General features: G+C 36.3%; 4 protein-coding genes and 2 non-coding genes across 10 annotated transcripts; 2 read left to right on the top strand and 4 right to left on the bottom strand.

The window, feature by feature from the left end:
• Positions 1–12: 12 nt before the first annotated feature.
• Positions 13–6,996, bottom strand: LOC111780641 (transcription factor GTE10). 4 transcript variants are annotated; one of them, XM_087119688.1, is made up of 12 exons: positions 6,283–6,995; positions 6,022–6,085; positions 4,757–5,946; positions 4,598–4,646; positions 4,362–4,520; positions 3,926–3,999; positions 1,674–1,743; positions 1,474–1,557; positions 1,273–1,388; positions 1,009–1,075; positions 772–902; positions 13–690 (listed from the first exon to the last, which is right to left on the bottom strand). In XM_087119688.1, exons 2-12 carry the CDS (start codon positions 6,065–6,067, stop codon positions 409–411), a joined length of 2,268 nt encoding a protein of 755 aa, XP_086975814.1. In that variant the 5' UTR covers positions 6,068–6,085; positions 6,283–6,995; the 3' UTR covers positions 13–408. The 4 variants fall into 4 exon arrangements, with proteins under 4 accessions (XP_086975814.1, XP_086975813.1, XP_023516871.2 ...); XM_087119687.1 differs by having other exon boundaries at positions 4,757–6,085; XM_023661103.2 differs by having other exon boundaries at positions 4,377–4,520; positions 4,757–6,996.
• A 1,906-nt stretch (positions 6,997–8,902) lies between these two features.
• Positions 8,903–10,119, bottom strand: LOC111780295 (mitochondrial pyruvate carrier 1). 2 transcript variants are annotated; one of them, XM_023660660.2, is made up of 4 exons: positions 9,771–10,119; positions 9,451–9,563; positions 9,311–9,365; positions 8,903–9,216 (listed from the first exon to the last, which is right to left on the bottom strand). In XM_023660660.2, exons 2-4 carry the CDS (start codon positions 9,541–9,543, stop codon positions 9,053–9,055), a joined length of 312 nt encoding a protein of 103 aa, XP_023516428.1. In that variant the 5' UTR covers positions 9,544–9,563; positions 9,771–10,119; the 3' UTR covers positions 8,903–9,052. The 2 variants fall into 2 exon arrangements, with proteins under 2 accessions (XP_023516428.1, XP_023516427.1); XM_023660659.2 differs by having other exon boundaries at positions 9,451–9,569; positions 9,771–10,117.
• Positions 10,120–11,075: 956 nt separating this feature from the next.
• LOC111780747 (U5 spliceosomal RNA) lies at positions 11,076–11,192 on the top strand. The gene has a single exon (XR_002812890.2). It is a non-coding gene; the product is annotated as a U5 spliceosomal RNA (small nuclear RNA).
• A 591-nt stretch (positions 11,193–11,783) lies between these two features.
• Positions 11,784–11,900, top strand: LOC147787384 (U5 spliceosomal RNA). The gene has a single exon (XR_015414085.1). It is a non-coding gene; the product is annotated as a U5 spliceosomal RNA (small nuclear RNA).
• A 1,021-nt stretch (positions 11,901–12,921) lies between these two features.
• LOC111779658 (adenylate kinase 4) lies at positions 12,922–15,234 on the bottom strand. The gene is made up of 6 exons (XM_023659760.2): positions 14,975–15,234; positions 14,120–14,265; positions 13,900–14,019; positions 13,641–13,808; positions 13,325–13,414; positions 12,922–13,240 (listed from the first exon to the last, which is right to left on the bottom strand). Exons 1-6 carry the CDS (start codon positions 15,090–15,092, stop codon positions 13,139–13,141), a joined length of 744 nt encoding a protein of 247 aa, XP_023515528.1. The 5' UTR covers positions 15,093–15,234; the 3' UTR covers positions 12,922–13,138.
• A 461-nt stretch (positions 15,235–15,695) lies between these two features.
• LOC111780112 (nucleolar protein 56) lies at positions 15,696–19,688 on the bottom strand. The gene is made up of 8 exons (XM_023660404.2): positions 19,360–19,688; positions 18,538–18,752; positions 18,261–18,418; positions 17,883–18,070; positions 17,550–17,802; positions 16,950–17,098; positions 16,703–16,837; positions 15,696–16,308 (listed from the first exon to the last, which is right to left on the bottom strand). Exons 1-8 carry the CDS (start codon positions 19,565–19,567, stop codon positions 15,962–15,964), a joined length of 1,653 nt encoding a protein of 550 aa, XP_023516172.2. The 5' UTR covers positions 19,568–19,688; the 3' UTR covers positions 15,696–15,961.
• Between the last annotated feature and the right edge of the window lie 1,355 nt (positions 19,689–21,043).

The following is a 21,043-nucleotide window of genomic DNA, read 5'->3' on the forward strand; positions in this document are numbered from 1 at the left end:
AGAACATGGGTATTACATAAATGGTTTTTTTATACAGACAAAACTGAATATTCTAGCCACAGTTCCTTTTTTTTTGTTCTTTTCATTAAGATCCCCCTATTGTTCATACATTGGTAATGCATCGCTTCCAACTCTCGTCCTAACCCAAAAAAATGAAATCAATTCAGCAATACCAAACACATCCAACCAATAATCCCAACGCCAACTTCAGCTGCGCTCTTCATTTTCCAAACAAACCTGCTTCGATTTGAACGTTTTGAAGCCAAGGAAAAATCATGGAGCACAGAGGGCATATCTATGATCTTTTAAGATATCACTCACAAGGCTACCAGTGACCGTCTGGACATATCCATCTATCATCATGTCCAGACATTCTATATAAAGAGAATGAAGAACAAAACTTCACTTCTAATCAATTTCCCCTTCTTCAACATCATTTGCTGGCTTATTAACACTTTGGGGGGGTGGTTCCCTTTCATCCTCCTCATCTTCCTCATCCACCTTCATGTACAAGCCAAGTTGTTCCAAGGGGTTACTACCTTGAAGCTTGAAACTGCCAAATCCATTCTGAGAATGTTCTGGGCTGGACTCCTCTGTGAAGTTCGGTAGGTGCTCGTCGTTGGAAGCCCTAAGCATTTCTAGATCCTCCATGAATTGACTGTTCTCGTTAATATCAACAGTCTTCTCCATCTGCGCGATGGTAAGGATAGAACTTGAAGACCAGTTCAAAAAAGACAGTTCATGATTTTATTTATTATACCCACAATATACCTTGAGTAGAGCCTGACGAGCAGCTTCCCTATCCAACTCCCTTTTCTTCTTAGCTTCAGCCGCAGCTTCAGCTTCCGCCTTCCTGCGAGCATCCTCTGCAGCTTTTGCCTCTGCTTGCAACCGGGCTTTCTCTGTAAGAAAAAACATGATTATCAACTTTCTGAAGTAGTTTTGATCACTCAACTTTGTCTAGTGTGATTATGTCGTGTCTTCAAATACAGAAGTAAAGATCACAACCTTCTCTTTGTTGTCTCTCGAGTTCTTCCCTCTCCATTCGCACTTTTTCAGGATCCCTCTTCTCACCCTGTAGGCATGTCAGTCGGAACTTTCTAAACAGAAGTATCTTGAACTAATATGTGAATAACTGACACTTAGCTGAGAAAGAATGAAATAATGCCAGGGCATAAAAAAAAATAAGCCTAAAAATGAACTCATATATTATGCGATAGAGGTTGGCCCAATACTGGACTAATCATGAGTCGAATCTAAGGCTTAACAAACCTTTTCAAGAGCCTTTTCTCGAGCTTTCAGTATTGTGTCAGCAAAACGATTCCTTAATAAAGCTGCACGGTAAAGCCTGTCGGGGGAGACTTGCCTCTTAGATGGAGCACTCTCCCCTATAATGTTGAACATCGAAGATAAGATGATAACGCCCTGAAACCCAAAGGCAGAAAACTTTTATCACGATGTTTTCATTCTTACCCTCCTCTTGGTAGCTATCCATCTCAATCGTGTTTGTATTAGCCTGGGTGGTTTGCTCAACTAGACCAGTCCCACTCTCTTCATCTGCACAGTTACGGAAAAACAGCAGCTTAGTTTAAAGCACTGATGATGAGCAAGTTGCTGGAAGCAAAAACTCTGTCAGCAAACTAAAGATACAAGATTTACCCCACCACACTCACAATTTCTAATTTCTATATCTCCAAGTTCACATTGCTTCTGATCCACATTTGTTTCAGAACACAAAATTTCCTGACAAGATGAAGGAAGCTCAAGTAAAATTTGTGCTAACTCATTCTTCGCAGTGCTTTTATTAGAAGTAGAGGTAAGAGTACACTGACATGCACAATGAACTAAGTACACAAGGAATCTCCAAGTATATTAAATCCAGCACGTGAATATTTGGATAAAGCATGACGACTATGAACTTTAAAAAAAAAAAAAAAGAAGAAGATAACGCAAATAAATTACTCGTACATTTCCAGCTCACAACCAACAAGAGAATTAAGTTCCAACACTGAATATTCAAGTTTTTCACAGTGACTGATCATTTTAAAAGAAAGAACACAATCGCTATCATCCCATAAACAAAAGTTGAGAATGTTTGCACACACCTCTACCATGACTATTCTCATGTGAGAACCACCAAACCCTACTTCATTTAGTTGCTAAGACAATTCATAAGATACTTAATGTTAGGCAAGTGACTACCATGGCTAAAACTCATTTCCTCCCCCATTAGATCAGGTGGTATGCTAGAACCCATCTAAGGAACTGAAATTTTACAGAAACTCGTTTAACATCATCAAAATCTTAAGACCCCTCAGGCTCGTAGATAGATTGTAAAAACTCATATTTGTAGCATCAATGTTCCAGCTACAAGTTATTGGATGATAAGAGTTCTGGGAGCTGGTCGATGAAAATTCTGAACAAACTAGAAAAATGAAAAATTTTCAGTCTCTCTTCACTTTTTTGTTGCAAATTTATGGAAGACAACAATTTCATTACACTTGGTCCAACGACCCAAAATTGGAATTTAAACTTCCAAAATTGGATGATGAAATTGAAGAGTGAGCTTCATTATCAAACATCCTAGATAACTTCTCTATCACAAATAAAAAAGATTGTTGGCTTTGGACTTTCGAGGCAACAAGAGCATTTTCAGTTGGATCCCTCCTTCGACATTTAGCTTTCACCTTCTCGGTGTTCTCTTTGTTTGCAAGCAAATAAGGGAGACCATCTCCCTTTTTCCTTCATCCTTTTATAGTAAAAGAAGTTTTGTGTTTTGTGCTCTCTAGTTACCAAGTTTTAGACTGTCCTGTGTTCCGTCACACCTCCGTAGGAAGAAATTTGTTTCAACTGCTATGTGGCAACCCATTCAAAAGGAAAGCTAGAAAGCTTCAACCTAATGATATAAAATTGTGCTTTGAAGCATATGATGAGAAAAAATGGAGTTTTCAAATAGAAAGGCAAAAGATTGTGTAGGATATTTGAAACAACAAAAGTCTCATGTCTCGTTTTGAGTTTCTATAGATATAAAGCTTAGTATCCATACACCCCAAGTAATAAACAGTGAGTTATCATAAGCTCCAATGGTTTTCTTTTGGGCAGTACTTGGTCAATTAACTTCTCTCTGTAAATTTTCATTAAGCTGCAAAATATTTTGTTTAAACAAGGATGATAAACTAATTTATCTTCAAACCGTGCACCAAACTCAAAAAGAATTCTTATGAACAGTCCATTAGAATCAGAAAACTCAAATGAAATTATGAAAATAAGAGAAAATAAGAACTTGGAAGAAGAGCAAGCCCAGCACTTACATACTCCCAAAATCCGATTATGATTGCATAGCTAAGAAAACATTTGATAAATGCCAGAGAAAAGTCATCGTGCATCAATGACTCATCTACCACGTACATAAGGAAATATAATATTCTCTGTGTAAAAGTACTGGTATAACATGCAATAAAGATTACTTTTAGCACAGAATTTTTCTTTAAAAAATTATTATAGTATTAAAAGTGTTTACCGAATAAAACTTGGTCCTAGAAATAAATTTGCATTTTGTATTAGACTATACTTATCTAACCACCACCTTAAACATTAAACACAAAGGCAAGAGGCAACCTCGAAGCTAAGTCTCTACTTAAATAAAAGAATATTGATTAAAAATTCATAATAGATAAATCTAAGTATTACATGACATACTAATTCTGTTAGTATAACTTATCGTAGCTCACCACTTCCTTAAGTAGACATACTACAGGTCATTTTCAATAACATCATAACAATAGAACCACTCATCCAGTACCCCTGCCTCACCACTGATTTTCCCCTCAAGATGGATAATGTTTGATCGAAAAAAAAAAAAGGTTGAGGGAAGAAAACACTCTAATTTAGTCCTAAGCGTTGATAGTTTTTGGGTTTTCAATACCTTTGGAGCCACATTACTATCTAAAGCTTTAGCAGCATTAGATTCACTTCCCGATAAACTTTCTGAGCCAGAATCTGCATGATCAGTCACCTGAATACTTTTAGATTTGAGTCTTGAAGAGAGAAAGAGAGAATCAAACAGTAAAAATGCACATTAATCTTAAGAAAAAAATATTGATAGATTGATACAACATAATTGTACAATAATACATTTCTAACATGAAGTTCAAAAACGTGAATAATCTAGAATTCATAACAAAACAAAGCCTTTCAATAGGAAACACCAAAGAAACAGATGCTCAAGTTAAAAATCCTCGTAAAAATTTAGATTTAGAATGAATGAAAAGAATATGTGATAAGGTTCATAGTTTTAAACTAAAAAAATAATAACACCAGAAATTTATAAATAGGAATTATGTGCAAGTAACAACACCAACCACTAGATGATGAACCTGATTCACTACTCGAGCTACTGGGATTACTGCATTTACTATCTCTACGGACGGCATCTTTCTCTATCTCTATTGGAGGATAGCTTGAAACAGGGGGGTCATTTCCACCAACAATGTCAACATCCTCGTCAATAGGATCGTCTCCTAACAATAAAAAAGATGAGAATTCGAACAGATCTAGGACAACCATCATTTTGAGCATAAATCAACGCATCTACTACCTTTACAAGGTGGCACCGATGAATTGCTAAAGCCAGATTCGTTACGAAGCTGAAGAAAAGAATATGGCAGTAATCAGAAACCAATGAATAACACACAATAATCAGTGCAATTTGAATGATAAACACGTGAAATAAATGAGAATAAAAATATATATGTACCTCCACTACACATGGTTCAACCTTTGTGCGCTCCTGCTTTTCCATCATATAATCGTCCAGTAGCTTCCTCAATTCAAACAAGGTATCATCACTAAGAGCATCGATGTCAATTTCAATCTCATCCTCGCCAGCTTGAGAATTAGAACTGTGCTCCTTTAGGAAATCAATGATGCTTTCAGGCAACTCTCCTAGCAAAGCCTCCAACTCTACACTTAGTTTATGCTTCTGCTGGTCAGTCATGATTTTTACCACAGTGTTTAGTTGAACATCAGGTTCATTTGTAGGTATTTTTGTCTTTTTTGAAGGTGGCACGGGCAGAGTACTTTCAGCTTCCTTATGAACAATTGAGGCTGAAGGTACTTGTCGTTGTTCTTCAGTTGTTACAGGGAGCTTCTTCTCTATAGTTCTCCATCTAACTTCAAAATATTTACTTAGTGTCTTAGCCATGGTATGGACATCATTCCCGGGAGGGTTGTAAGTCATCGCATTTGAGAAAGTAAGCCGAACATCGGCAGCAAAATCCACAGGATGTGTGTATTCTCCTGCAGCAATCTTCGACTTCACAGTGCCCAAGTCCATTGGATGCTTTATAACATTAAAGTAATCTGGAATATTCAATTTAACCACATCCACTGGGGTGTTAAAAACCCAACCAAATTGATGCGACATCAAACGTTGCAGCAGCTGTTCACATTGTTTCAATGTCGCTGTCGAGGAAGCAGACACAACAACTGGTTTAATCGACTCAAAACGCCCAGATGAGCTCCTTTTAGCAGAAGGGCCATTGCGCCCAGAGGGCAGTAGCTTTTTAGCAGGAGGAACTGTCTCGGATGACCTATTAAAAGTCTCTGGGGGAGCTACCCTGTGCTGATCACTGGAGCTCTGATTATTACAAGATGATGAGACGGCAAAAATTGAACTAACATTAGAAGCTTTCTTTTGCAGCACCCGAACCTGCTCAAGTTCTAACTTTAACCTTATCTCTAAATCCTTCCTTTCAGATCGAGACAATGTTGATAGAGAAAAAACTTGAAGCGGAGCACCAAAACAATCGTGACCCTCTGCATTCATACTAACACGTTTCCTCTTAATGGCCCGTGAATCATCAAGAGTAGAGATTCCAGTATCCATTCGTCCAGAACTCCCAAACCCTTCTGATTCGCCAACAGTTTCCACAGCATGTCGGTAATCTGGAACAAAACCAAAAGAAACCCCTTTGGAATATTTCCTCGATTTCCCCATTGCCTGTGAGAATGAATACTTACGAGATTCCTTCTGTCCAGCAAACTCTATAGGAACAGTCGGAGCCATAGGATTAATTCCCAGCAACTGCACATATCAACTGCAACCATAAATTTTGTCCCCAAACTGTAATCTTGGAATCCAGATTTTCAAAATAAAAGCCTCAGCCAATATAAAGGTCCCGGTTTGAAGAAATATGTCCCAGTTATTAATTTTTAGAAACCAATGAATTAATTTTAAGTTTGGCCTTTTTATATTGACAAATAATCTAAAAAGATTAATACTTTATCCGGCCAACGGAGTCCTTCTGTCGTCGTCCAGTGTATGCAAGGGTTTCCATTTGTGGGAATCTCAAGCTCATGGAACAAATTCACTATTTCCTCCCTGGATGAATTCTAACATCAACTGATTGATAGAGAACAGGTTCAGATAAGTTCCCCGAAGTCACTTAAAACAATATACAATTACTAAACAACCCAACCCTCAAAACAATCACTGGCCCAGTCCAAGCAATTAAAATCCTCGCAAACTCAAGAGCTTCGACCACATAACCATATATTTCCTAAAAACAACAATGCTTCCTCATCCCATCCCTCCTCTTGCGACGCAGACATCAACCTCACTCATCAAAAGAAATAGTTCCGCCTTTGGGAGAGCCAACAAGAAACAGATACAAGAGCGAGGAGAAAAATCGAAATATAGCAAAGGCAGAATCTAATCCAAGAACAAGATAAACCCCTCGGAACGAAACCCTAGATCGAGCAGGAGTAAACGAAATTACGCCAAAATTCAAGAAGGAAACACAAAAGAGGCAAAAACCCTATGAATGCGCTGGTAGAAATCCCATTATAAACCTGGATCTCGAGCAGAGGCCCGTCGCTCGCAATGCAAACCAGTCCCGAAAAGACGAAAACCCTTCGATAACGTCCTTTACAGAGAGAGGAATGAGAAACCGCAGAGAGAAATGGACAGTTGAGGCCTGAGACTCAGATTGTTGGGCTAGTTCGCCGTCTTATTTAAAGGCCCACAGGCCTCGATCCCCGCCGCTATCAAACGAATCTCAGCCGTCCATTCTCTTCCCTCCAAGAGATCTCACACATAGTATCCAAACCCGTTCAGACACGTCCGATTCAGATCTAATGGTGTGCTTCTGGAAGAATTATTTCCAATCAAATAAATTAAACCTAATCCAAATCCCCCCAAAATTCTCGCGAGTACAAAATTCCTGCAACTCGCGCTGCCATGCTGCAACGTGTGATATTGGCCCACATTTTGGAGGAAAGTTTGATGGGGACGTCGGCCACGTGTCTATTTGACTTTTGGCACCATCTTGGCTTTCCAGTTCAAATTACAAATTTAATTTATAAGCATTTAAGTTGGGTTGACAAGCTTTCTAATTTTTTTTTTAAATTCTTTTTTTTTTCCCTCGAATATAGCCAACATTTCAATGGTTCATGAATTTCAACAAAGTGCTTTTAGTTTAATTTAATACGATCAATAATTTTATAATTTTTTATAACAAATATATTGATTGTAACGTTCATTAAATTTAATAAAAAAAAAATTAAAATTTTTAAGATCAATTTAATTGAATGATGGTGCTTTAAAATAAATAATACTGGCTGTTTATATAAATATTTAATTAAAAATCATTAACTGTAATAATGGAATTTAAAGTACCTATCACCTATAAGTTATAAAAATATATATCCTCCTGAATTAATTGGCATTAAAAGTTATATTATTGTTTTCATATCTCGTAAATATTTTTAAATTAAAATAAAGAATGTATTAAAATGTTTGGCGAATTAGTTATATTAATTGCAACAGGACACTCTTTTAAAAATAAAAAGCGAAATTCATAATAATTTTCTTTGACCTTTATGTATGACATATGTTGAGATAATATAGCATAAAAAGCTTCTTGCTTTTGTTTCAGTTTTGAGGATAATGGACTTTAATATTAATGTTGCATATATGATGTGACACTAAAACCACATTTATCCTTCTTGGAATATATTCCCGATGCCTCATTAACTTACTTCAACCACTAAAATCATACCCTTTTTTTTTCCTCCACTTAAGCATATTCTAAAGAAGAAGGAAAAAAAAAATCAAAACTTTCAAAACTTTTATCAAATTTAATCATCAATTTTTAGATTAGATTAATATTAAAATAAGTGTCGCAATCATAATCTTAAATTTAAAATTTAAAATTTATGCAATTTTAATCCTTTAAAAACTACACTCCAAATATTTATAAGAACATAAAAAAACCAACATTGGATTATTTTTCTTTTGTCGAAACATATGGTTTTTATAAGGGTATTCTTTATACATTAATCAAACTTTATTAAAGTTAATGAGTTACAGATATTTAATACTAAGTTATAGTTTGTCGTATATCGTATATTATATTTTATTATAAGGTAAATATCTAGATATTTATCTTCTTATCATATATTTCTATTTATTGTTATATTTATTTATTACTCTCCCCTAGGTGATTTTAGCAAATATTATGACTATATCCTTGTAATTTATTTGACTATAAATGAGATAAAAGTGGTGGTTTTAGCAAATATTCTGAATGAGTTTAGGGTATTAAAATTAGTCGGTAAATTAATGGATAATGAAAATTGCATACTACTCTGGAAACAATTTTTTCCTATATTGAATATCACATTAGTTTACTGGAACCCCAAATTTATCCATCAAATTTGAAATTAACTGTTTGAAAATGAAGAAGATCTCAACATCTGTTTGGAACCCTCGGCCTTTGAAGGATTTCAAATCATTTGATGTGTTTGATTTGAATAATAAAATATATATATATAGAATTTCAAATCAGTTATATTTTATGAAGTGCAGGAGCCAAACAGACCAGATATGAACAGGAAGAGATGAGGCAAAAGGAGACAATGAAGATTAAAGTGAGAAAGATAGCTGCATCGTCTTTAATTAATTATTCGTCGAGATCAAAGAGCAACAGTGATTCGAAACAGCAACAATGGCGATCATGTTCATACCACCGCCATTGAAATGAAGAAGAAGCTACTCGTTGCTATGATTTAGAGTCTCTCGCTTGCCCATCGCCCAACGAGAGAGAAGATAGAGCTGAACAGTCTCATTGGCACCATGACATCCCACAATCAGATAGTTCCTAGGCCGAACCATGTACCCAAATCTCATGCATAGCAACGAATACACGCACAAAACTGCATATCACCAAACAATTATTACAACAATTTCGCATTCGAAACCATGCCTTGTTCGTATTCAAAATTCATTCAAGAGTGCGAATGTTTGAACCTGCCGTCATTCTGCCAGAAATCATATCGGCGGGTTTTTTCACATCTGCAAGCCCCTACGATTGATTACAGCGGAAGCAGAGAAGAACATGAGAAACAGAAATTAAGAAACTAAGAATTTGGAAAAATCAAAGAGCTTACAGCAGCAACGAAACCAAAGTTAGCAACAGGCCCCCAAAAATGAGTTGTTTTAGGGCCAACAGGGCTGTTGAGGAAAGAGCGGAAAGAAGACATCAAAGAATATCTTGCTTTGGCTGCAGCTACGAATGAGAATCACATTCAAAGCAAGAGAAACAAAGAAAATCAGAAGCAACAAACAAATCTATGAAATCCAGTCAAACAACGTAATTAAGAACAGGAAAAAACTAAAGCAAGAAATCGATTCCATAATTTTTTTTCCATCGTCGTTCACTTTTCCGTAGCGCGATAGACTTCGATCTGACGGATGACTCCGCGCTTACCTGTATAAAAGAGTTCACAATTCAAAGCTTCGAACGGTGAAATTGGACTCGATTACGACCGAATTTCAGGCAATGAAGATTTAGGTATTTCCGCCGCTAATTGCCAGGCCGAGGACGAGGAAGGGAGATCAAGGAACAGAGTAAAATCGAAGAATATGTTGAAGGAAGCAAGCTAATCTCTAGAACGAGGAAATATCGCGGAGATTAGGAACCTGAAAACGAAGGTTGGAATGGCTGAGCGGAGATGGTGAAAACGAGAGAGCCGTGCAAGAGTAGTTTGTTTTGGTGCGCCTATTTGGCGACCTTGCGGATAACGACGATAACAGTGCTTGCGGGTTTTTTTTTGGTAACTTCAACAGACTAAAATTAAGAAAGATTATAAAATATATATTTAATAATTTATGCTTTTTTTTTTTCTTTTTTTTTTTAATACTTAAATTTGTGCTAGATTTTTTTAAAAAATAATTTAGATATATTTCGTTTTTCTTATTTAAATACTTACATGTGAACTTTTATAGCTAAAACTATTTTTTTAGTTTTAATAATTTAACCAAAATTTTAAAAACACTCCTAAAAATTGATAATAGAACAAATAAACCAACAAATTGGCGTAGTTTTTGGAGGATAAAAAATATAATTAAAAATATTAGAGTAGAAATGGATCAAAATAATACTTTTAAATGATTTTTTTTAAGTGGAGAGAAATTAAAATAAATAAAATAAAATTTGTAGTTATAATTTATTTGCCGACATTTTAGATTTTACTTAATTTTGGTTCTTTTAATGCTGGAATTACAAAAATACCAAAAAATAAATCTTTGACCAAAAAATGTTATTTTTCTTTCTTTTAGCCAATGCATGTGCTACGGTTTGGTTTTACTATTATTTAATCATTTCATTTCCTTTTTTAGTTATTCAATTATAAAAAATAAAAAAAAAGATAAATTATTGGTTGTCCGACATTATAATCTCAACCATAAAATTCAAAGTTTAAGTCTTTTCCCTGTGACACATTGTATAAATGGCAGAAGATTTAAATTTAGCAAAATTAACCATAAAAAGTCATTAATAATTTACCCCATAAAATAATTAAAGATACTAAAATATTTTTTTCAATCCACTTTTATTTATTTAGTTTTTTAAAAATAAACTTCCAATTTGTAATGTTTAAAAAGCAATTCAGTTTAGTCACGGAGGGAGCGGGCGGTGAGTGAAGTCGCAAACTGTCCCACATCGAAAAAAACATTATAAGCGGCAAGAGGAATTCCTATAAATTGAAACGCGAAGCCTTTGTTCTTATTACGGAGCTGTGCGGTGAACGCATAGCGAACTATTCTTTCGCCTTTTACTAAAGAATACCGTGTGTTCGCCGTCTAAAGCGGCATACGCATATTTTTGGAGGGGCTTCTCTTCTGTGAAGCTACTACATATAAGTCCCAACTGTTTGAAGCTACTTATAATTAAGCTTAAATAACTAAAATTGATTTAATAATGTTGCTTAGTGGCTACTTAGGGCATTAGGAATATCTAATTTGGCTACATGGCCACTAAAACTGACGTCTAACTGTTCTTAATGGGCTTTTAAATATGCGTCTAAGTTGTCAGGAAGGCACATCTCTGTATGGCCATGTCCAGCTTGAGGAATCCCTTGATTAAACATACCCTGCAACTATTTATCTCAAATCCATCAGTGCATTTAACTTCATCCTAGTGAATTTCACTTTCCTAACTCATTATCTTACCCACAAAGAACACAAAGAACTGATGTGGAGAACAACGTCTAATGGTCTTTGTTATTTGCCGCTGAATTTACAAAAATTAAAAGTTTTGCCATTGTAGATATATTTCAGATATGCCTGTGATTCTTTTAGTCAAATTTATTTAGTTGGAGAAGGGAAGTTGGTGACGGAATGAGTCCCTGAAGTAGCTGAGTTGTCCCACATCGAAAAGTCTACGAACGCCTAAAGCACTAACACCTACAAAAGGAGCAACCAGGAATGCGAGTAGTCACGGAGCCGTGCGGTGAGTACAGAGCGAACTATTCTTTCGCCTTTTACTAAAGAATACCGTGTGCTCGCCGCTCATAGCCGCATACGCCTATTTTTGGAGGGGTTTCTCTTCGGTGGAACTCCTATAATTTTAATTTGTAATGTTTTGAAGAAATTTGTGTTCTCCGTTAAATCGTAGCATTTAGAACTTAATAATCTAACATGTTGAGTTGCGGGAATCCGAATGGGCTTTGAGAATGTTCAGTAAAACCCATTTTCTTTTTATTGTGGACTTGATCATTTCATTTTCGTTAATCACAGCAAATGGTTAACCATACCATAACTTGGTTAGTGAAAATTTGGTTGAATTTTCATAAGAACACTTGTTGGACGGTGAATTTGGTTAGTCTAAAGCCATTGTTTATTGGTCCAAAAGTTGTGTCGACTATATTGTGCCCATGACGGCTAGTGAAATGCCATTAAAATGAGCTATTTTCTTGTGGAATATCCTTATTTTCGATGGGCATACTTCGTCTTAAAGGTCGGGCAGAAAAGCAATCCTCACCAAATTCAGACACTTGATAAGTAGTATAATTTTTTTGTATAGGAAAACTGTCCCTAACCGGTTGAACCCAACCTATTACATCAATTGCTATGCCATGACTAAGAAATACCACATTATGAAGCCAAAATTCTCATTTAGAGAAATTGACAAATAGGTAACATCAACAAGATTTTCCTCGGATGTTCTTTATGTTTATCATCAACCGAGATATCATCAATGAATACAATTATAAAACAATCCAGAAAATCCTAAATATTCAATTCATCAACTCCTAAAATATGCTAGGGACATTAGTCAAACCAAAGGACATTGCAACAAACTCATAATGTCCCTAACGAGTTTGTATGCCTTCAGAATGTCCTCATCTTAAACCCTTAGCTAATGATAGCCTGAACAAACATCAAACAAATCAAACAGAGATGCAACAAACGAACGAAAAGACAGCAAGGGGCCAAGAAATGGTGGAATCAGATTGAAAGCATCTACGGAAATGGCAATGCAAATTCAGTGGGGGCCAGGCACATGATTTTTTGCTTGCAACTTGTTCGATAAAGTGATTCCAAACAAAACATGGAGTTTCTGTTCTAACCAAAGAATCTCATAAAAGATAACTATTTCTTATTTTATAGCAATACTAGTAGTGCATTATGTAATGAAAAGTTCACAGCATCAGTGTATCTATGGTTTGTAAAACAAATGAGGTTATCTCACAAAGTCAGCAGATTTTACCAAATAACATCAATAAAAGTTAAGGCTATGAATGGTTTCGCTGAAAACGATCCATCCATCGCTAAGTTATTATAAGACGCCCATTTCTAGGATGAGAGCACTTTCTGAATCTCTTCTGCTACCTCTTTGGGAGGCTTCTCTGCTTGAAGCTCTGCGACAATTTTCTTCTTGGAATAGTAATCAATCACCTACAAAACACAAACAACTTTCATTTGCATCACGAAGTGCCACGATAAATATGCTAAGAAAAGGAGTACGTATAGCGATCGTACCGGCTCTGTTTGCTTGTGGAAAGCCTCCAGCCGAGATTTAAGAACTGCTGCAGTATCATCCTTTCGTTGAATCAAAGGTTCCCCCGTGACCTTCGAATCAGACAAGATTTAGTAATTTGTTGCTGGTTCATTAAATATATATCTAAATGGAGAGGTCTTTAGTTATCTCCCTATTGGAGGTCTCCTCCTTTGTAATTTCATACCATTGCTGAAATTGTTTGTTATCCAAAAATTTTGTGAAATATGAAATTTAGTGGGAAGCTATAAGTTCTATCAAACCAGAAAGAGGATAGGCTAAATAAGATGGCTTTCTTACATCATCAACACCAGCAACCTTTGGAGGAGCAAATTTCGTGTGGTAAGACCTTCCGCTTGATGGGTGTATCCATCGTCCTGTAATCCTCTCCTCCAAGATCGCATCATCAATGGTAAAGTTAAGCACCGTATCAATTTTAGTACCCTGCTTTTCTAGCATCTGATCGAGCTGCAGTTAGAAAAATGAGTGAGCAAAAAAGTTCAAGAACCACTTCACTGAATAAAGTGCAAAGAGCAAAAATAAGTAAAGGATTTGATACCTTCTGTGCTTGGACTACTGTTCTAGGAAATCCATCAAGAATGAAACCTTTCTGACATGAAGGCTTCTTGACTGCTTCATCTATGATGCCAACAACCAAGTCATCAGACACAAGTCCACCCTGAAAATAAAAAGATTTTAGCAAGAAACAAGATGACTGCAATGCAAAACGTTGTGTCCGGCATTATATAAAAATAAAAAAACTAAAAAACTAAAAATACGTTGTCCATAGCCTCCTTAGCCTTAATGCCAAGTGGGGTTTTTGCAGCAACAGCAGCTCTTAACATATCACCAGTAGCCAAGTGACACAAGCAGTATTCATCCTTGATGATTGGCGATTGGGTGCCTTTTCCTGATCCAGGTGGACCTGTAGAACAAAAATGATCTTAAATAGGAATGTACATTGACTAAAATGCATGAGATCTTAATGATATCATGGTTGTACACCACGAATATTAACAGTGGAATGAGAATTAAAAATTGAAATTACAAGCATAAAATAATCTACATTTGCTTTTCGCCTTCCCTCTGACTCATTGTACTCATATACAGCCTATCGTAGTGAACAGAAAAAGGGGAACTCATTTCAACCATGTAAATATTCATGAAAAAAAAGAAACGTTAGCAATTCATGAAAATACTCAGCTTAAGCACTATGATACGAGGAATAAACGAGCTAAAACACCAGATACGTTTATAAACAAGGAATCTGTCGATTTATTTAGCGAGAGATGGAGTAAGTAAGTGATGCAGAAATCATCAAGTTCTTATATGGATAATCATCGACTCTACATGACCATTGCACATCCACCTAGGGATCTAATTTTTTTAAAAAATAAAATGTACAAGTACTTGACGACCTAAACGAGACTGCTTCGTAACGCCAATCCAAGAGAGAAATCTCAAGCAAGGCACCAACGTTTCAAACCATCGAAAGAGCACCACGTCTATTTATCACGAAGAGTTGGAATTCGCGGATCTAGGACGGAATTGTATCCAGTAGGAAATACCAGAAAAAGAAAGCAAAAAAACAACGTAAAATTCCCGAAGATGGACATAGAAATACAGAAAATTACCAATGAGAATGAGGCGCTTGTCGGGTTTTGAAGCGCACTTCATGCGACGGAGGAGCTCGGACATGAGATCGATGGAGGGGACATCTTCTAATGTCGCTGATCCAGAACTACTGGCCATGGCTGTTTGTTCTTCTTCTTCTTGGACCGTAAGCTCTTGCGGAGCCTCCAATGAGGTTTACGAGATTTAAGCTGTGCAGCAGCGAGCTACCACCTCTCCTTCGAAACCTCTTTAACTTTTGAAACATCCACGGCGGCCTTCAGTTACCAACAATTTATACATATAATGACCTTGGTGTAAAATGACCTTCGTGTCCCTTCTTTTTATTCCTAATTTTTTAATTGAATAATAAGTTTCAATCACGTCTTCATTTTAAATTTTTTAACAAGTTGTGTTTCTTCTTATACTTTTCAATTATTTAATTCCAAAAATAAATTATATTTAATTAATATGATAATTTATGTAAACTCATATCCTCCATTCTTAATTTATGTTCATTTTTTTGTGCAAATTTGTATTCTCTAAAAATTAAAAAATTAAAATAATAATTTAATTAATTTTGGAAATGGCTTACTATATCATCGCAACGTTAAAATAATTTTTAATAATGAAATGCAAGTTCTTCTGGAATGATTTCTAACTATTTCAAAATCACATTAAATTAAAGATAGAGAAGGCAAAATATGGAATCTGAGAGAACTTCATCTACGACAGTTCTTAAAGTAAAAGAAAACATAACTTCCCTGACAAAATTAGAGTTAGAATACATTTCCAGAACAGGAAGTCGTTCAGATTAAGACAATACGGCAACATAAACATCATAAGAGCATCATATTGGCACAAGTTTTGCGGATCCCAGACCAAAAAACAGCCACAAACGGCATTTCTACAGCTAGAACATTATAGCAACTAATTCATTCATGTCTACCTCTCCTATAAATAACCATCCATCTCTCCCTCCATCTTACTTACTGTGGTTTGTCGACAAGCTATTCGGCATCTTCGCTTTTCGACTTCTTCTTCTTTTTCTTCTTGCTATCTTCTGCAGCAACATGATCCTCCTCCTTGCTCTTCTTTTTCTTCTTCTTCTTGCCTGCTTCTTCCTCCCCGTTTACTTCTCCATTTAACATTTCTGAAGCCTGTTGCTGCTCCTCCTCTGTTTCCTCATCCAACTTTCGCTTCTCCTTCTTCTTCTTCTTTTCTGATTTCGCATCACCGTTTTCAGTGGCACTTGGTCTGTCCTCAACCTCACCGTTCGCACTAGCTTTTGATTTCTTTTTCTTGCTCTTTTTCCCTGAAGCTTCACTTGCCACTTCTTCTATGTCCATATCAGTTGCTGCAACATTTACTAAATTAGTGTCGCACAGTCAAGACATCAGCAAAAAACTAAAAACAGAGTCGAATATGGATTTCTGGTGGAAAGGAGTACGAATGCTTCTTCCTTCCATTCACATCAGCATCATTCTTACTTCAAAAATGATGTGGGATCTCATACCAAAAAAAACAAAATAAAAGAAACAAAAGGGATGTGAGATCCACCAACGATAAAGTGGTTTATAAGCAAATCATAGTGTGAATAGTAGGTACTCCCACAGTGCTGGAAATTAGAAGGACAATATCGAAGCACGAAAAGACATGGTTGCAGAGCAGAGCCACGCTCCAACACCATGTCGCAAACGAATATTGACAATTTTTTAGTTGAATGGCCACCACCATAAACATTCTGTTACCTTTGTTATCGGCACTTTCAATTGCAGATTTCATAACATCTATGTTTTTACGAGGTGCTATTCCCTTGTCATAAAAGTCAAGGCGCTCTTCAACTTGCTCACGAAGTTTCTCTCCAAAGGTTGTGGTACTATTCTCTGAATGGCAATACAAAATTATAAATCAGACCAAGTAACTGGTAGCTATAATTTACTATAGAAAGAGAAATATATTTTACCCAATACAAAAGGTTGGCTATGCAACATTTACCTGCAAAGCAATCAATACGTGATGCAATAGAACATTTGTTTGCAAGATAACGAGCCATTCGGCCTTTGTTCCGTGCAGATGCTCGCCCAATGAAAGAAGAATGAAAGATCAGTCCATATTTAGGAGTGTTTCCTTTTGTCTTCAAAGCCCTGAATAGGAAAAAATCAACGTGTTGGACATTTCTTATTTAGCAAATCTCAACTGGTAATAAAACGTTCCATGACAAGAACATAATCAACCATAAAATTGAAGAATTTAGTGGCTACATTTCTAACTTAGTTTTAAAGACAATATTTCTACTAAATTTGAACCCATGGCAATTGGATATTAAAGAGGAAATAAAGCTTTAGTATTTCAGAACGGATGAAGAATCCCATAAATTGATGCAGAATCAGAGAAATAATACACCATATTGTCCACAAATTACATCAAAAACTTAGTTTTAAGGACAAAACATTTCAAAATTTGAACCCTTGGCAACCTGGTTATAAAGAGGAAATAATGTCTTAATATTTCAGAATGGATGAAAGATCTCATTAATCGATGCAGGATCAGAGAAATAATACACCACTATTCCAACAAATTACATCAGATACAAACCTGAAGAGTGCTTTCTCAGCACCGAGAATCTGAAGGGTGGAAGAAGGGCACTTGGCCAAATTTGTGAGACTACCAGCATGAGAAATTAAACGGGCCCCAACAACTTCACCAATCAAAGAGGCCAAATTGGGAGCAATATCATTCATTTTAGCAACTAGATAATCAAAAAGCTTCTTCCTGTATTCAGATAGATCCATCACCCTCTGTGCAAATTGCTGGACATTAATCAAGTCAATAGGAGACAAATCCTGGCCTGTAGCATAGTCAGCAGTTATCAAGTCATGTAATGGAATGAGAGTGCAAATAAAAAATAAAATTAAGCCAAAGATGTACCCATGGAGGCTTTAGCTGCTTCAACAATCTCCTTTGCTTTATCTTCATCACCAATAATATCAGTCAAGGCAGGGATTTTATCTTCAGCCAACTTCGATTTGTCCTCAATGAATTTAGAAACTTTAGCATAAAGATAATTGTCACTGACAATCTTCACCAACTCGGGGAAATGCCAGGAATACCATTCTCTGCATCATACAAGTAACATGAAATCATTAACGAAAAACACTCATGATTTCACAGAGAAACAAAAGTTCAAAATCACCAACGTAGTATCCACAATCACTATCTTCATCTTAAAAGAGGTAAGAGCAGTAACCAAGTTCTTCCAAATTGAAAAGCTATGTCAAGAACTCATGATTCTTCGTAATCAAATACCTGACTCTCATGGAGAAGGAATTAATGTCCTTGTCTAGAGTGTCAAGAAGGAAGATAGCTTGAATCACCATGTTATCAACACGGTTAACATTGAACTTGACCTTTGCTCGACTGTAACTGTGTCCCAGACCAAGTTGGGCTTTCTCCAAATCCCCCGTCTGTAAATACAGATAAATGGTAAGATGAATAAAAGAAATTTGCAAGAGAGTAACACGTGTGAGAAAACATAGAAACCAGAAACCAAAGTAAAATACTAGGAGCAGTGGAGCATGTAAACCTTGAGGTCCTTGATAAATTTGTCAAAGTGTAGTCGCACACCACGAAGAAGCTCCAGAACGAACTCATTGCTTTGGCATGGGATTTTAGTCTCTTCAAATATGTTAGAACCAATTTTGGGTTCAGCGAGTCCCAAAACGAACTTGGCCTTTTTGCCTTCCTTAACTTTTGGAAGGTTAATTTCCAGAAAACTCCTAAGCTCATCAGTCATGAGCCCTGTCATTTATCAATAGATTATTTAGCAGCCGAAAATTTAAGATTCGATCGTAAGGAAGTAAAACATGAAGACCCCAATAATTAAATTAGTTCCAGGAAACGACTCAAACTAACAAGCTCATGATTTATATAGGATTTCAGCCATTCGTTCAGAACTGAAGTTAGGTTTCTCGCTAATGCAGAGAGTGCTTTTTTTTTCACAATCATCCTTCCAACATGTACAACACAACATTGTTTGAAACATGAAAACACGAGTTTCAAAAATGCCTGACACGACAGAGTCAAAGCTTATGACATACAACTATACGAGCACAACGAAATCAATAAGACCGAAACTAAAAGCATTGGCCTTTCAATAAAACAGATTGTCGTGGTCTAACGAAACAAAAACACGTAGAAATGAGCTCGAACACGGGAACACATCACAGTTAACTTCAAACATATAGTAGAAGAACCAGTCAAGTCATGTCCTAAACAAAGAACCAACATAACCATTAATGAGATAAGAAAGTAACTATTCAATGAAATAGACAAACACATCCGATATCGTAAAGTGAAAAATGCACATTTACTCATCCAAGATCCCTGAAATCACTGAGGGAGTTACCTTCGGAGACCGAGTTGCACTGCTTGAGCGCATCGAGAGCCGACTCAAAGGGGTGAAAAGCAGCAAGCTTCACGACCTTGCCGAAGCGGTTAAGGTCGGAGACGGAGCTCCGAACGGCTTCAGTATTCTGCCCAATTTCGTCGAGGCCATGGGCATGAAACAGAGCATAACCAGAAGCAGATTCGTACAGAAGATACGTCGACGTCATGGGAGCAAAACCAGAGAGACGCTACCACAGAACCGCTCCCAGTTTCTCTCCTATGGCTTAGAAAGGCGGGAGGTGTCGGGGGAAAGGTTTTAGGGTTTGGGGGTTTTAGAAGCTGCCTTCTCTATAAATTTTACAAACTTATAAAAAAATAATAATAATAATATAAAACAAAATTCATACGTGGCATTAGCATTACAATTGGAAGCCCAACACTTTCGAAAATATTAATAAGCCCAACACTTTCGAAAAATTAATAAGCCCAACACTTTCGAAAAATTAATAAGCCCAACACTTTCGAAAAATTAATAAGCCCAACACTTTCGAAAAATTAATAAGCCCATCATCGAACAGTGTAGGTTGATAGGGCTTTACAACAATTAATAACCCAATTATCATTCCTATAATGTGACACGTCTTAAAGATCTAATGGAATAGGGATCCATTAAGGTTAATCCCACCCTTTTTTAAATAGTATCCTTTTTTAAATAGTATGATCGAATGTAACATCGTAACGCTTAACATTTATTGGTATAATGTAACTCGTGCCACGTCTTAAAGACCTAATCTTATTGGATAAAGACCCATTAAGGCTAATCCCACCCTTTTTTAAAAAGTATGATCGAATGTAACGTTTAGCATTTATTAGTTCAAAATACCTCTGACCAAACATTTTGTCGTTTTTATTAGTTATTATAATTTCTTATTTTTTAAAACATTATAAGATTATTAATGGAAAAAAAAATTCTCCACAATCATTGATGTAAAAATGAACTAAGGAGGGTGTCTCTGTGTTGGAAATGGAGATGAGGGAGACTTTGTGTCTCTACCCGACTCATTGGACATCTTTAATTTTTATGACCAAATGCAATGAATATTGACATGAAAGTTCGTACATAAATCGTTTTTTGTTAAGAGAGGAAAAACGTCATTTTACATATTTCATGGGTCTCTAGAGAAAAAGGTGAGCTATGAACGCAAATCTATCATTTTGATTTTAGGAAATATCACAAATCTAAATAGGCATGCATATTCGCCCACGTCCCTCATTCCTTTTTATTCAGACTTGCACCAAATCATTTGCTTTTTTTAGATTCCATGTTCAAGCATTGCTCGGACCCTGGTTGGGAGGCCGTAGAGATTGTTGGATGATGGAAGTCCCACATCGACTAATTTAGGGAATGATCATGGGTTTATAAGTGAGGAATGCTAACTCCATTGGTATGAGGCCTTTTGGGAAGCCCAAAGCAAAGCCATGAGAGCTTATGCTCAAAGTGGACAATATCATACCATTGTGGAGAGTCGTGTTCGTCTAACATGGTATCAGAGCCATGCCCTAAACTTAGTCGTGCCAATAAATTGGTAAATCCTCAAATCCTCAAATATCGAACAAAGAACTCCTAAAGAAAAGGAGTCAAGCCCCTCCTCGAAGGCAGTCAAAAATGACTAAGACTCCAAAGGAGTCGAGCCTCGATTAAG

Source organism: Cucurbita pepo, chromosome 18, assembly GCF_057944985.1.
Source record: "Cucurbita pepo subsp. pepo isolate OVF chromosome 18, ASM5794498v1, whole genome shotgun sequence".
In the NCBI taxonomy this organism is placed as follows: domain Eukaryota; kingdom Viridiplantae; phylum Streptophyta; class Magnoliopsida; order Cucurbitales; family Cucurbitaceae; genus Cucurbita; species Cucurbita pepo.